The sequence below is a fragment of the Giraffa tippelskirchi genome, chromosome 9, assembly GCF_054371585.1.
Source record: "Giraffa tippelskirchi isolate mGirTip1 chromosome 9, T2T-mGirTip1v1.2.pri, whole genome shotgun sequence".
Classification (NCBI taxonomy): Eukaryota; Metazoa; Chordata; class Mammalia; order Artiodactyla; family Giraffidae; genus Giraffa; species Giraffa tippelskirchi.
The window spans coordinates 4,406,510-4,421,884 of NC_137283.1; the positions used below are offsets into that span (position 1 = coordinate 4,406,510).

At 41.2% G+C, this 15,375-nt stretch overlaps 1 protein-coding gene across 15 annotated transcripts in view; it reads left to right on the forward strand.

Annotated features, from left to right (window-relative positions):
* RBMS3 (RNA binding motif single stranded interacting protein 3) overlaps nucleotides 1–15,375 on the forward strand; it is a 1,621,798-nt gene that overhangs the window by 1,477,593 nt on the left and 128,830 nt on the right. For 7 of the 15 annotated variants that reach the window (XM_081526994.1, XM_081527002.1, XM_081527006.1 and 4 more), the window contains 2 exons: nucleotides 11,333–11,429; nucleotides 13,654–13,704. In XM_081526994.1, the coding sequence (XP_081383120.1) occupies nucleotides 11,333–11,429; nucleotides 13,654–13,704 (148 nt within the window). Of the gene's footprint in view, nucleotides 1–3,494; nucleotides 3,558–11,332; nucleotides 11,430–13,653; nucleotides 13,705–15,375 lie in introns of all 15 variants that reach the window. The other 8 variants (XM_081526997.1, XM_081526996.1, XM_081526998.1 and 5 more) reach the window with 3 other exon arrangements.

Below are 15,375 nucleotides of genomic sequence, written 5' to 3' on the forward strand. Positions count from 1 at the left end.
GTCCGTGGGTCACAGAGTCGGATAGACTGGAATGACGTAGCGCGTTGCCTGTAGTTAAGCCTATTAAAGTGCGAATTTTGTTCTCATACTTGACTGGAATTTCCCCTGCTGCTGTCCCCAGGGGTCTCTAAACTTGTCAGTTGTAACTGACACTTTCTTAGTTCTTACACTGTTTGTAATCTTGCCTCACTTGACTTTGATGTTGTTGTTATTGTTACCATTTATATCTTCTAGAAAGCTTCTTCCTTCTTGCATTTCATGACTCTGTCCTTTGCTGGGCTTCCCAGGTGGCACCAGTGGTAAAGAACCCACTTGCCAATGCAGTAGATGTAAGGGACGTGGGTTCGATCCCTGGGTCAGGAAGATCCCCTAGAGGAAGGCATGGCAACCCACTCCGCTGTTCTTGCCAGGAGAATCCCTTGGACAGAGGACCCTGGCAGACTACAGTCCACAGGGTCACAAAGAGTTGGACACAATTGAGACGACTTAGCACACACGTGTACGTGATACAGTGACAGTCTTTTTATCACATAGCTGTTGACATCATATTTATTTCTCTGATGGGCTGTTAAATCTGAAGGCAGGTTCCATGTCTTATTTTTCTTTACAGGCTGTTTAACTTAGTACTATGAATGCCAAGTCAGAAATAGAAAATGGTACTGACGCCATCTGCTTGACTCCAGCAAAGTGGCATTAGGTAACACATTCCCCTTCCTGGTATCAAGCCGCACTGTTCCCACGTAACACCCTAATCTGATTATCTTTAAATTCAACCTCAAGTTTTATCCAAAGGCGCCAAACTGCACGTGAGTTGTTCATGTCCTGGGTTAACAGTGGGATTTTGGGAGCATTAGATTATGCGTTGTGTTGGTACCAAGAAGGTAAAAATTTTATATCATGAAATGGAAGGAACAGCAAAGTTGTAGCCAATTAACCTTATTCACTTGGTATTTCTTCATATGCATGAGTTTTTAAAATGTTTTGGTCTTTTGGGTTTTAATTGCCTTATATGGCAACATATAAACAATCATTTCTATGGATGTTAAGATGTCAAAATAACCACGTGTGTTTCCTCAATATCCTGTTTCTTGACTTATTGTCAGCATGTACCTCTTAAAGATGTGGAAACTGATTGAGAAAATTCAGCATATGAAGGAATCGAATATGAATGTCCAGGGTAAAGTATTTATTCCATAATTATACCCATGTATTCGGTCCAATGCCTGCGTGCATGCTAAGCCACTTCAGTTGTGTCCAACTCTTTGTGACCCCATGGACTGTTTGTAGCCCACCAGGCTCCTCTCTCCATGGGATTCTCTAGGCAAGAATGCTGGAGTGGGTTGCCATGCCCTCCTCCAGAGGATCTTCCTGACTCAGGGATAGAACCTGCATCTCTTATGTCTCCTGCTTTGGCAGGCAGTTTCTTTACCACTGGTTCCACCGTGGAAGCCTATTCGATCCAGCAGGCAAACCTAACTTAGAGGGAGAGTAGTAAGCTAACAGAGGCATAAATATTATTGCTGTAGAGAAGAAACTGATCCCATTTGATGTAGAAAAAACATATCCAAAGATACAGTTGCAACCAACTCCAATCCAGTTAATATTGTTAAAGATGGCTTAATGATGACTCAGTTCAATAAACTTCTTTTCTTTTGTATCTATTGTACTGTTCATCTATCTATATCTATCTTACGTATCTGTGGTACTGTTTAAAGTCATGTTGGTGATGCAGATTTGAAAAGAAAAGTCCCCAGCCTATCAGGAACAATGGCGATGCACACACATTCTAGGTCTGATGCCAGCAGTGTTGTGAGAGCAGCACAGAGCGCTCCGGGTTTTATGTCTGTCTTACCTTCCAGATGCGTAAACTATTTCTGAAGGAAGACGCAGACACGGTGACAGAAGTTCTCTGGGGAGGGCCAGTGGGGTACTGAGAAGTAGGGGGGATAGGGAGACTTATGTTTCACTGTTTGTATCTTTCTATTCTTTTCACAAAACAAGTTAAAATAAATGCCATAGGACCACAGAGTCAAAGCAGTCGCACTCTAGTAAGAGATGTGGGAGGCCTCTTGATGGACTTGTCCTCGTGGTGGTTACCTCTTGAGCACTAGTTTTTTCCAGATGTATGTCCAGGAGTGGGGTTGCTGGATCATATGGAAATTCTATGTGGTTGCCAAGGGGGAGGGAAAGTGGGGGAGGGACAGACTGGGAGTCTGGGGTTGGCAGATGCAAAGTATTATATGGAGAAGGGAAAAACAACAAGTTCTACTAGATAGCACAGGAAACTATCCTGTGATAAGCCATAATGGAAAAGTATTGAAAACAATGTGTGTGTGCGTGTGTGTGTGTGTGTATAACTGAGTCACTATGCTATGCATTAGAAATTAATGCAACATTGTAAATCAAGTATACTTCAATTTTTTTTTTTAATAATAGGACATATTTTGTAATCCTGGAGCATCCTATAACTGAGCTCAGTCATGGGGGTTTCTGAGTGTCAAATTCAGACATGTGTCTGGCGTATCTGGTAGCTCAGTTGTGTAAACTGTTAAAAGTTCTGAATTCCATAACCTCAATGTAAATACAGCAACATAAAAGTGAAATAAGAACTTCCAAATTTAGCTTGATTTTTCTCTAATGAAGAACAAACATCTGTAAATGTAAATGTGGACCATGGTGTCTCTGAGCAGTTTGAGTGTAGGTGGCAGAAAATGTCAGTTGGGTCATCTACTTGAATCTACCCAAATGATCACTTTAAACAAATCAGTTCACTGTCACTTGTATCTAAGGCTTTGAAGGTTACAGTGAAGAAGTGTCTGGGTTTCAATGGAAAAAGAAACCACTTGGTACTTTTTTACGGTAGGTCAACTTAGGGGAATAAAAATGCTCCTTCTTCTTGCAGAGCTATCTGGCGTAACTCTATAATGTGTTATTGCTACTGGCCTGTTGCTTTACTAACAGTCCAATATGACATCCCATCACTATCAACTATGAGCATAAGAGGTGGGAAATAATTCCTCCCCAGTCAGCATCTCATCTTTTCCTGTGCCCTTTTCACTAAGGTCTGCTGCGTAAATGCCTTTTGGATTGTTTGATTTGAATAAAATGTATTCTTGGGAGAGATGTGGGGGGAAAATGTTTTCTATGGCCTTGGTTTGCCAGCTGTTTTATATGGAATTTGATATTAAGTGATACAGAAACCAGATCTTATTACACTAGGAAAGGAAAGTACTGTGAAAGATACGTGGTATTACAATAAAGATGACCAATAACTTATTAATCTTGTGCTATAGGGTTGCCCTGAGGATTCATGATTGTGACTCCAACAAAATTGCCCACGGACATGAAAGACAAGGCAGCACTATTTATTTCAGTGTGCATATAGGATTGCGTGCATCTCAGCACGCATATAGGATTGTGTGTGATTTTTTTTAGAGTTAAAAAAAAATCCTACCCTGAGGTTATTGATACGTTCATGTTATTTTTATTGTCAGTGAAATAAGATTTCACCGTATTACTACTGACTGCCAAATTCCCTGGAGATGGCTCTTCTGCAGGTAAAACAATGTCCTGTTAATAACCTAGACTTCCATTCTCTGGACTTCTGGAGCCCACTTGCTTTAAAAGCCAGAAAACCAAATAACCCTTTGCGTTCCTTAAAAATATGACTTTTTTCAGAGGCCAACTCAGAGTTCTACAGATAGATCATGCTTAATTAAACCTCTCAGTCCCTTTGACATTTGGAATTTTTTCACATAAAACCTCTCCAGAGTAACTAGTCAACATTCCCAAGGAAAGTTTCTCAGCCTGGACATGAGTGTCATTTTGGGTCATATCATGTTTTTGGTGGGAACTGTCCTGTGTTTAGCAGCATCCCAGACCTCTACCAACTCGATGCCAGTAGCAGCCCCCTGACCCAGTTGTGACAACCAAAAATATCTCTAGGTCCTGGGGAGAAAGCTCTCGTTTATGTTTAGGACAGTGTAGAAAAGAACACTTGTCACACCTGTGAATGTACTATGTGCTTTTTGTCAAATAAATATCTTAGTAAACTCTTTCCAGAAAAAATGGTTACTTAAAAATTCATTCCTAGTTTTCTGTAATAGCATTTGCAAGGTGTGATGCGTCTATGCGTGCTCAGTCATATCCGACTCTTTGTGACCCCATGGACTATAGCCCTGCAGACTCCTCTCTCCATGGGATTTTTCCAGGAAAGAATATGTAGTGGGTTGCCATTTTTTCCTCCAGGGGATATTCCCAACCTAGGGATCAAACCTACATCTCCTATATCTCCTGCGTTGGCAGACAGATTCTTTATGACTGAGCCACCTGGGAAGCCCATAATGCATATATTAATATAACCAGATATGTAAATATAGTCACATGTTTCAAATGACCTTAGCTTTATTATTATAGCCAAAAAATTAAAGTGCTGTCAATTTCACCTTTCCTGTTCCCCCAAACTAGGGCGCCTATGCTTGAAGTTTTTATTTGGATGTTCTTTCTTATTTCTCCTTTTAAAATGTGGTGGCTGTGTGAGAGGGTTTTTAAACCATGAAAGATACATGGCAGGGATTGAGAACAAGTGATGAGACTGGGAAACTCATTCTGCAGCTCTCTCTTTGGAGGCTGGCTTGGTGCATTTTATTTAGACATGGTGACTCTAAGCCTTAGATGCAATAACAGCCTTTCTTGTCATGGTTTAAGCAAAGCTTTCCTGTAAATTCATCTGGTTTGTGTTTGGACTTGGGGAGAGCTTATTTCAGAATACCAGAATTAGGGGATCAAGATAGTGTGCTGAGTCTGATCTTTCCAGTCCATTTTCTGTTCTAAATGACTTTCTGATTTGAGTGGCAGACAGTATTGGAACTTGCTGGGGAGTATGAAATATCATTCTTGTTGGACGGATAGGATTAGAGCAAACAGAACAAAAACGCATGAAAATTTCCCCTAAGGGTTCTCTTTGTTAGTATGCATTTACTGGGCTGTTCTTCTGTTCCTGCTTTCTTTTTTTCCCCGTAAAATTCCCTGTAAATGCTCTCTGTCCATCCAGTCCTTCTGCTTTCATTTTTAATATGCCACTTGGTACATTTTGCAAAATAAACCAGCCACTCTAAAATGTGAAGCATGATTTATGCTGTTGGTATGCAAGGCTGAGACTAGGTTTCTAAGAAGTTACACCTACATAGAGAAAAGGGCTGTTAGTGGAGTGGTCATGAGTGCCTGTTAGGTCATTATGAGCCCCACATAAATCTTTCTGTTCACTGCTTCGTAAGTAAGATCTAAGATAAAACCTGAAGGGGTTTTTTGTGTTCTTTTTTTTTTCTAGATGTAAACCATGATTTTTGTAGAAGAGGTCTGTTTTCTCTTGATTATCAGTTCCTCTACATGCCTAGAAAACGGGCATCAGTTTAAGCTTTCATTGAGATGTACAGAGGTACAGATAGGTGATTTGTGATGTAAGCCAGCTTTCTCAGTTCTCACTTCTCAGCTTCCCATCTGAACAGATGGCGTCTTCTGTGTCTCCACACATTTGACATTGGCCATCCTCTGCTGTGATCACTGCTTATCTGCCTAAGCTGTTTTGCACTCATTTATTCATTCAGTCAGCCTTCAGGTATTAAGCATAGATATACCTCGGAGATACTGTGAGTTCAGGTCCAGACCACTGCAACATCTCAATAAAATGAGTCACAAAATTTTAAAAGTGCATATAAAAGTCATGTTTAGACTAGGCTGTAGACTGTTATTTGCAAAACATTATGTCTACAAAAACAGTGTGTATACTTCAATTAAAAATATCTTATTGTTCAAAACACTAACCATCCTCTCACAATGCATGGTTACCACAAGTCTTCAATTTGTAAAAATCACAGTATCTTTGAAATACACTAAAGCAAAGCACAATAAAGTGAGGTACACCTGTATTTATTATGCCCCAGGCTCTGTCCTAGGCAACAAAGTCCAGGTGTCCTCAACTCGCTTGAAGCCAACATTCTAGAGGGAGAAATAACCAATACATGCATTCCATTAGTCAGCTCAACTGCTGTTTAAAAAAAAAAAAAAAGCCATTGATCGTGTGGGTTTAAACAACTGAAATATATTTCCTCACAGTTCTGGAGGCTAGAAGTCCATGATCAAGATCTGGCTGATTAAGTGTGGGGTGAGGACTGTTTTCCTGGCTTTTGCAAGGCTGTTTTCTTGCTATGTCCTCACATGGCCTTTCCCCTGTGTACGCATATGGAGAGAGAGGGAAATCTCTGGAGTACCTCTTCTTATAAAGACACTAACCCTGTGAGATTAGGGCCCCACCTCATGAGCTCATTTAATGTTACTTTCTTCCTTAGAGCCCCCATCTCCGCATACAGCCACTCTGGGAGTTAGGACTTCAACATATGAATTTTAAAGGGACACACATTTTCAGCCCATGGCATATATAAAGACATTTTTTTAAAGGCTAGTTCAAACAGTGATAACTTCAGTGGGGGGAAAAATAAAGTCAAGGAAAGGAATAGAGAGCAATTGGGGCAGAGATGGTGGTTGCTACTTTAGCTATAGACCTCTCAGAAGAAGGGAAAGTTGAGTGAAACCAATAATGAAGAAGAGGTAGTTATAGGGAGATTTGGGGAAATAAGCATTCCAGGTAGAGAGAATTGTAAGGTCAGTGGCCCAAGATGAGAGTGAGAATGACCGGCTCATGTGACGGAAGGTCATTGCGGTTGGTTGGATCCTAGTCGGCTCAAGGAAGAGAGATGACGGTAGCCTTACTGTGTTAGGAATAGTCAATTCCAGGAATTCAGATTTTCTTCTCATTGCAGTGGAAAGCCATTGGCTGGCTTTAGGCTGGTTAATGTACAAAGAAGATTCAAGTTAAGTGGTTAAAGAGAGAAACACAAATGAATGTCTTCCCCATCTTTGGTACACATAGTAAATCCTTCAGTACAGTTTTTTTTTTTAAGTGGAAGGATAGATGTTTTCTTCCATAGTAATTGTCTTTTTAAAAGTCAGATTTGTTAAAAGTAATTTGCATATACACTCTTAATAAGGTACAATTTTATGAGGTCTGACAAGCACACAGTAGTGAAGCCACCAAACAGTGAAGAAACAGGGCAGTTACATCACTTCCCAGAATTCTCTCACGTGTCTTTTTGGTCAGACTTAACCCCAGCCTTTTGCATCCATTATTTGTTTTTGGTCTGTATAGTTTTTCATTTTCCATACTGTTATACAAATAGATATGAAATATAAAGTCTTTTGAGTCTGAGATCTCTCATTTAGCATAATTCATTTAAGATTCACCATGTTAAATATACCAGAGTTTCTTTCCTTTTAATTGTTCAGTAGTATCCCAGTGTATGGATGGACTATACATTGTTTATCAGTTCAGTTGAATGATATTTGGCTTGTTTCCAGTTTTGGGCAAGTATCAAAGCTTCTGTAAATAATTGCATCAAGGTTTTTATGTGAACTCAAGTTTTCATTTATCTTTAGTGGCTATGTATCAGTGGGATTTTTCAGTTATATGTTACATGTATTTTAGCTTTATATGAAACTGCCAAGCTGTTTTCTAAAAGGGCAGTACCATTCTGTATTTCCACCACAGTAAAAGAGAATTCCACCTTCTCTAAATCTGTGACAGCTCTGATTGCCTTTTTTTTTTAATTTGATCATTCTAATAGGTACATTACATAGTCAATATTCATTTTTCCTAAAACTACACAACTGCAGATTTAGAGATGTGGTAGATGTAGGTATGGATAGTAAGGAGAATGCAGTCAGTAATGGACTAATTTTGTCAGCTACATTTTTTTAACCAAAAGACCCTAACCTTATAATCCTGTTGAAACCTAGATCAATTTAAGACTCTAGTTCTATAATCCTTGCTTGGAGACTTGTATAGAATCTAAGCTTAAAGAATTTACTTTTTGAACCCTGGAAACATTGAAATCTAGCCCCCCTACACTCATTGGGGATCTCGTGGAATGCCTCTTTAGAAATGTGACTCATGAGATTCTCTATTCAAAATATCAGTGACCTCTGAGAGATGATGAAGCTTTTGTGTCCAAAATTTCCAACCTCAGTCATAAACTATTTTAAAAAAGAAAAGAAACTGAACTAAATGTAGTAATTTAATTGACTTTGAGATACCAAGGGAACCTTTCATGCAAAGATGGGCTCAGTAAAGGACAGAAATGTCATGGACCTAACAGTAACAGAAGGTATTAAGAAGAGGTGGCAAGAATACACAGAAGAACTGTACAAAAAAGATCTTCATGACCCAGATAATCACCATGGTGTGATCACTCACCTAGAGCCAGACATCCTGGAGTGTGAAGTCAAGTGGGTCTTAGGAAGCATCACTACGAACAAAGCTAGTGGAGGTGATGGAATTCCAGTTGAGCTATTTCAAATGCTGAAAGATGATGCTGTGAAAGTGCTGCACTCATTATGTCAGCACATTTGGAAAATTCAGCAGTGGCCACAGGACTGGAAAAGGTCAGTTTTCATCCCAATCCCAAAGACAATGCCAAAGAATGCTCAAACTACTGCATAATTGCACTCATCTCACACACTAGCAAAGTAATGCTCAAAATTCTCCAAACCAGGCTTCAGCAATACCTGAACCGTAAACTTCCAGATGTCCAAGCTAGATTCAGAAAAGGCAGAGGAACGAGAGATCAAATTGCCAATATCCACTAGATCATTGAAAAAGCAAGAGAGTTCCAGAAAAACATCTATTTCTGCTTTGTTGACTATGCCAAAGCCTTCGACTGTGTGGATCACAGTAAACTGGAAAAGTCTTCAAGAGATGGGAATACCAGACCACCTGACCTGCCTCTTGAGAAACCTATATGCAGGTCAGGAAGCAACAGTTAGAACTAGACATGGAACAACAGACTGGTTCCAAATAGGAAAAGGAGTACATCAAAGCTGTATATTGTCACCCTGCTTATTTAACTTCTATACAGAGTACATCATGAGAAACGCTGGGCTGGATGAAGCACAAGCTGGAATCAAGATTGCCGGGCGAAATATCAACAACCTCAGATATGCAGATGACACCACCCTTATGGCAGAAAGTGAAGAAGAACTAAAGAGCCTCTTGATGAAGGTGAAAGAGGAGAGTGAAAAAGTTGGCTTAAAGCTCAACATTCAGAAAACGAAGATCATGGCATCCGGTCCCATCACTTCATGGCAAATAGATGGGCAAACAGTGGAAACAGTGGCAGACTTTATTTTGTGGGGCTCCAAAATCACTGCAGATGGTGACTGCAGCCGTGAAATTAAAAGACGCTTACTCCTTGGAAGGAAAGTTATGACCAACCTAGACAGCATATTAAAAAGCAGAGGCATTACTTTGCCAACAAAGGTCTGTCTTGTCAAGACTGTGGTTTTTCCAGTAGTCATGTATGGATGTGAGAGTTGGACTATAAAGAAAGCTGAGCGCTGAAGAATTGAGGCTTTTGAACTGTGGTGTTGGAGAAGACTCTTGAGAGTCCCTTGGACTGCAAGGAGATCAAACCAGTCAATCCTAAAGGAGATCAGTCCTGAGTGTTCATTGAAAGGACTGATGCTGAAGCTGAAACTCCAATACTTTAGCCACGTGATGCGAAGAGCTGACTCATTGGAAAAGACCCTGATGCTGGGAAAGATTGAGGACAGGAGGAGAAGGGGATGACAGAGGATGAGATGGTTGGATGGTATCACCGACTCAGTGGACATGAGTTTGAGTAAACTCCAGGAGTTAGTGATGGACAGGGAGGCCTGGCATGCTGCATTCCACGGGGTTGCAGAGAGTCAGACACGACTGAGAAATTGAACTAAACTGAACTGATGAGTATGGCAAAATGAAACAATGATTCCATGATCCCTAATAGGCATTTTTCCAATCTATCCTCACAGCATGGAAATAGTCCATCACAGGCAGTCTGGTTTTGTGCGCATGTTCAGTGGTTAGTCACTCTAGACTTCCCTTTACCAGTGAGATATGAAGAAGGAAACATGATTTAAAATTCTTCTGAGGAATCTGAGCATTAGGTAACTTATGGGCTCCAGGGTATAGTCTGAGTGGAGATAGAGTGTCAGTGTTTTCAACACCCTTTGAAAGTAGTGAAAATGTTAGTCGCTCAGTGGTGTCCAACTTTTTGTGACCCCGTGGACTGTAGCCCACGAGGCTTCTGTCTCCGTGAAATTCTCCAGGCAAGAATCCTGGAGTGGATAACCATTCCCTTCTCCAGGGGATCCTCCTGACCCAAGGATTGAACTCAGGTCTCCTGCATTGCAGGCAGACTACAGTCGGAGCCACCAGGGAAGTCCTAGATCTTTATTAAATCTATCCTTTAGTAGATATCCAGAAGAACCCTCCTTCCTCTGATCTGTGGAGCTCTGCTCTTGCCCAGGGGCTTCGCAGGTGGCACAGTGGTAAAGAACCTGCCTGCCAATGCAGGACACATGGGTTCAATCCCCGGATTGGGAAGATCCCCTGGAGGAGGAAATGGCAACCCACTCCAGTATTCTTGCCTGGAGAATTACATGAACAGAGGAGGCTGTCCACGGACTAGGCTACAGTCCATAGCATTCTGAAGAGGTGGACACGACTGAGCATCGAGCTCGCACGCACACGTGATCTTGCCCTGTGTTTTTCTGGACGTGTTCACTGCAGGGCCCTGGAGGACTGGAAAACTCGGTGCTTTCAGAGTCTACAGGAGAGGATCACAGAGGTCCCGGACCTCCATCGGTGCCCTGATTAAATTCAGGAAAGACTCCTGTCCTCACCTTGACCCAGATTGTCCACAAATTGTCCTTTTCTTTTCATGGAGAAAGTACTTAGGTTAGTTTTTGCCTAAGGGCATGGACTGATGCCTAGCGTAAATTATCCAGAACTCTCTAGAAGCTTATCCTCTTTCTTGAATGAAGAAATGAATGTAATTATGTCTGTGTAACACCAGCCACTTTCATAAAGCTTGGTGCTACCAATTCACCTTTCTTTCAAGGAGCTTTAGAATAGTGTTGCCTTAAAAACAAACAAACAAAAACAAGACCCACAGCTTTTCTCCCCTGTTGATTAAACATAGTGTTACACTCACCTGCCTAAGAGATTTCTGTGTGGCCAATTTTATAAGAGGACTCAAAGTTGTCATTTTGTTTAGAACAGTTTATTTCTTAGTGGAATCCAAGACCATCAGTCTCTTGTCCACTCCTGTTAACAGGGAATGGGTGACACCGGGGTGGAAGTCAGTCTTCTTCAGACCCGCGTGGTAGCGTTTGGTTAGCAGTCAGGCGTGCAGTAGCTTCACAAATCTATGAATCTTCTTTTTTTTTCTGTTCGCAGATTTTATTCTTCACCGTACAGTATTGCAACCAACCGCATGATTCCACAGACATCCATCACGCCATTCATTGCTGCTTCCCCTGTCTCCACATACCAGGTATGTCCAGTTTACCTGCACGTCCCAAGAGACCTTTCTAGCCAGGGACAGACCATCTCAAGTCAAAAGGGACACAGTAGAATTTTTAAGTTGTCTTCCCTTTAGTCACATCTTAATGTCATAATATTCAAACTATCCGTTGAGCCTACACTTTCAAGAGTTTGTTTGCATCTGTTTCACTGAATTATAAAAATGCACTGTGTTTCCATTCTGCCTGCTGAGTTTTCATGATTTTGCTACTTTTCAGCCAGCATTAGTACAGCTTTCTTACTGCTGAGAGGTTACTTTGTGTGTTAGCTGTTATTTTGGTTGTCACAGTTCCCTAGTGTATCTTTTCTGAGAACACATTTCTGGCAACTCCTTGCACTCCCTTTAGGATACTGGATCATTGTCATCTCATTTTGCCACAGTTGTTCTGTGTATCCATGGAAAGCTTCATGGATGGATGCTAAATCATTGGCTCCAAGAAATAGGGAACATTATCAAAGGGGTAAAAGCAATTCCTACTTCCTCCTCTTACTTCATTCTCACTTCCAAAGAAGCCAGAAGAGACCTCAGGGGTTCCACATGTTGAAACACCAGAAAATCTGAGACTCAGTGTGTGTCCTAAACCAGACGTTGTCACCAGTTAACGTTAAGTGCGCAGGTGGAAAGAAATAGCCATCCTTCCCCTCAAACAGGGCTCCTTATCTTATTCCTTTGAGTTGTCACAGATATTTCTCCTGCCTTCTCTTTACCTCATGTAGTTCTTTAGACAATTCTTCTAATTCAAATTAGAAACAAAATTGCCGATGAATGCTCTCTAGAGTGTTGAGTGGCACTGTTCACAGCGTTGGAGACAGCGAGAGTGTGTGCATGCGTGTCTGCTTATACCATGCATATGGTGGGGGTGGGAGTGGGGTTGGGGTGGGGATTGCGATGTTGCTGATTGCTATGAATTCAGTGAAGTTTCACGTTCTTCATCCACTACCTACGTATGTCATGTCAGGAGGTCCCCGCTGTCAGAGCATCACGCTTGAGACTATGCACATTTTGCCCTGACAGATCCCCCTCACTCCGAAGCAGATCACTTTCATTCTGTGTCTGCACTTAGGTTCTTGATCCATGTCGGTGGGTGAGTGGCGTAGACTTTTGCGTGAATTGCATTAGAGGGTCTCTGCACGGCCGATTTCTTAAACGCCTTTCCTGGGGACCCATGAGGCTAAGTGCAGATGCTGTTCAGTTTTTGTTCTTCCTACAGGCCTGCTGGTTGTAATGTGTGCTTTTTGGATTTTTACCCATTTTTTCAAATCTTGGCCTCTGTTTCAACCAAGACCACCCACTGAGCTCCATTGTAGAGCACTTTGGTGACATGAATAAAATCTCCACAGGGCTGTCATTTCACTTGGGAGGGCCCATAAGTGGAATTTAACGCCAGCTCTCTTTTCTCAAAAAGGAATTAGCGCAATTTCCTATGTTGTTGATTCTTGCTTTTCACCACTTTTTTTTTTTTTTCTTTTAATCTAAAGTTCATTGGCAGTCTCATTTGTGTGAGTCTATTGAAAAAAAAATCTTCAGGGCTATCTATGTCACAATCAGCTCTTAGAAGCTGACTTTCTCACTTGGCTGATGGGGAACATTCAGAACATTTTCCTGGCTCATACACTCATTTTTAGTAACCATACCAATTACTGCAAGAGAGAAAAATCACAGACTTACTTAACCTGGGTTTAACCCAAAGAATTCCCCCGAATTTCTGGTTGATCTCTCTAATTCATTCCCCAACTTTTACCACTTGGATTTACTTCTAAGATGGGATCACTTGAGAATTTGAGGTTAGAACCAATGACAGAAAAAGAGGAAGTCTTAGCAATCATGCTAAGTAATGCTTCCTTCCTTATTCACCTGGGTCTTCCAAGGTGTTGACCTCCAAACAGCAGATCCCTGAAGCCTCCTAAGACTTTTGTCTCCAATACCAGCCTCCAAGTGTGCCCATGGTGTAGCCTGGCCCATGTGGGCATTACCGCCAGCTCCAGTGAAGTAGGAATTTGCTTTCATTTTACCATGTTTCAGGGACCAAATGAATCCGGTCCAAGAGTTTCCTTTCTATCCTTAGTTTTGAGCACTGATTTGCTGTAAGTCAGATGGACTCCACTTTCTTATGACCTAGTGTGACTCCACTGAACGCAAGAACCGAGTTCTCTCTGTGATTGCTTTGTGCTAATAAATGCTGTTTGATGCATAGGTCCAGAGCACTTCATGGATGCCTCATCCGCCATACGTTATGCAACCAACAGTAAGTGTTCTCAGTCACCTGAGGCTTGATGTTTCTATTCTCTGAGTGCAAGCTTTTGTAACGTGGAGAAGCTCTGGGGTAAAGCGTTTGTTCTGTTCCATGCCTCTTTCTGGCAGCCTTATTTACCAGATACAAAGCTGTTCCTGAAATTCTACAAAAGCGTGTACAGTAGAGAGAGATAGTGACAGTGATGGAGAGAAAGAGAGCTGAGAGAGGAGGGGAGAGGGAGGGAGAGAATAAACCTGATTGGAGGAAATAGCAGTCAACCTCGCACGTTGATGTCTACCGTTTGTTATGAAGAGGGAAAGTCGACAGGTAGTACTGTGTGCTCTGGACAGTCATTGTAGGAGGAAAGTCTTTCTCTTGTCCTTCTCCTTCTGTTATGCTTTCTTTTCTCTGGATGCTTTGGGAATGATTTTGTGAATCATGGCTCAGTGTTGACTCAAAGCAGTATATTTGAAATAGGAAGGTATTCATCTACTAATAGGTGCAGATAGATGGTAGATAGTAAGGTTGGTAGCTGACTTTTACATTTACTAACCAGAGTTATTCTCTTCTTTAGTGGAAAATTTCTTCCCCAAATATTCAAACTATGTTCTACTAGCTAGCTCTTTCCATTTTGTGTTACAATATGACATTAGTCCCAAAGGAAACATATTATCTATTCCATTAGAATACATCCTGAAGGTTAGTGATTCCATGTATCTTTGTCCAGTTCTGGCATGTTTTCTAGCTCTTGAAAAAAACAGGACAGAAAGGTTTCTAGAATGATACACTCTTGAAAGTTTGGACAAGGGGAAAGATCCCCAGTGGACAGTTGTGTGACAGGGTCTCTGGTATACTCTCCTGGGTCTGTTCAAATCTGTAACTTGTTCCCTCTTCTGTCACTGTACTTAACATGGCTTTGGGGAGGATCAAAGCAAAGAGAATATATGAAAACAATGTTTAAAGTATGACATGTTATACCTTATTATGGTCATTAATCCTTATTAATGTATCAGTTGTACAAAGAAGAAGTGATGCTACATTTTAACTCTTTTCAAAGGTAAATGTCAGTAAAGTCCTGCATATCAAAACAGGGAGTTACATACACAGGCATCCATTTTCTGGACTTGAAGTATCACAGCACCTGGCTTTCATAATTGAGCCTTGTCCAGTTTTTTTTTTTTTTTTTTTTAAAGGAGCATTCCACATTGCTCCTAGTGTTTTGATAGTTTGCTTTGTATTTAAAAACTAAAGTATATGTAGCTTACGACAACAGAACTTTAGAGCCTATTTTGCAAATGTCCCTGTTTACTCTTATTTGCCTACCTTGGGGGCTTTGTGAGTTCATCTGGTCTGTGTTGTGGAAATCAGACCAACAGGCAAGGAATCCAGGCTGTTCTTTTCTGTCCAGGTCATCAGGTAGAATCCAACAGATGCTGCCAGACCAGCATATGGCACAGACTGAGCCAAACAGAAAGAGGGAAGGAGCCTTGCCAAGTTCCAAAGAGACTTTCTAGAAGGAAGCAGCTACCTTCTAAGGAATAATGTGTGTGTGTTTAGAGAGTGCGGAGGCTAGCTTGGTTCTCATGCTGAGGTCAAGCATATCTCATTGCGACCTAAAGGAATGCACATCTGGCAAAATATGAATTTTTTTTCAGATACCGAAGGTGTATGATTCTACAATAC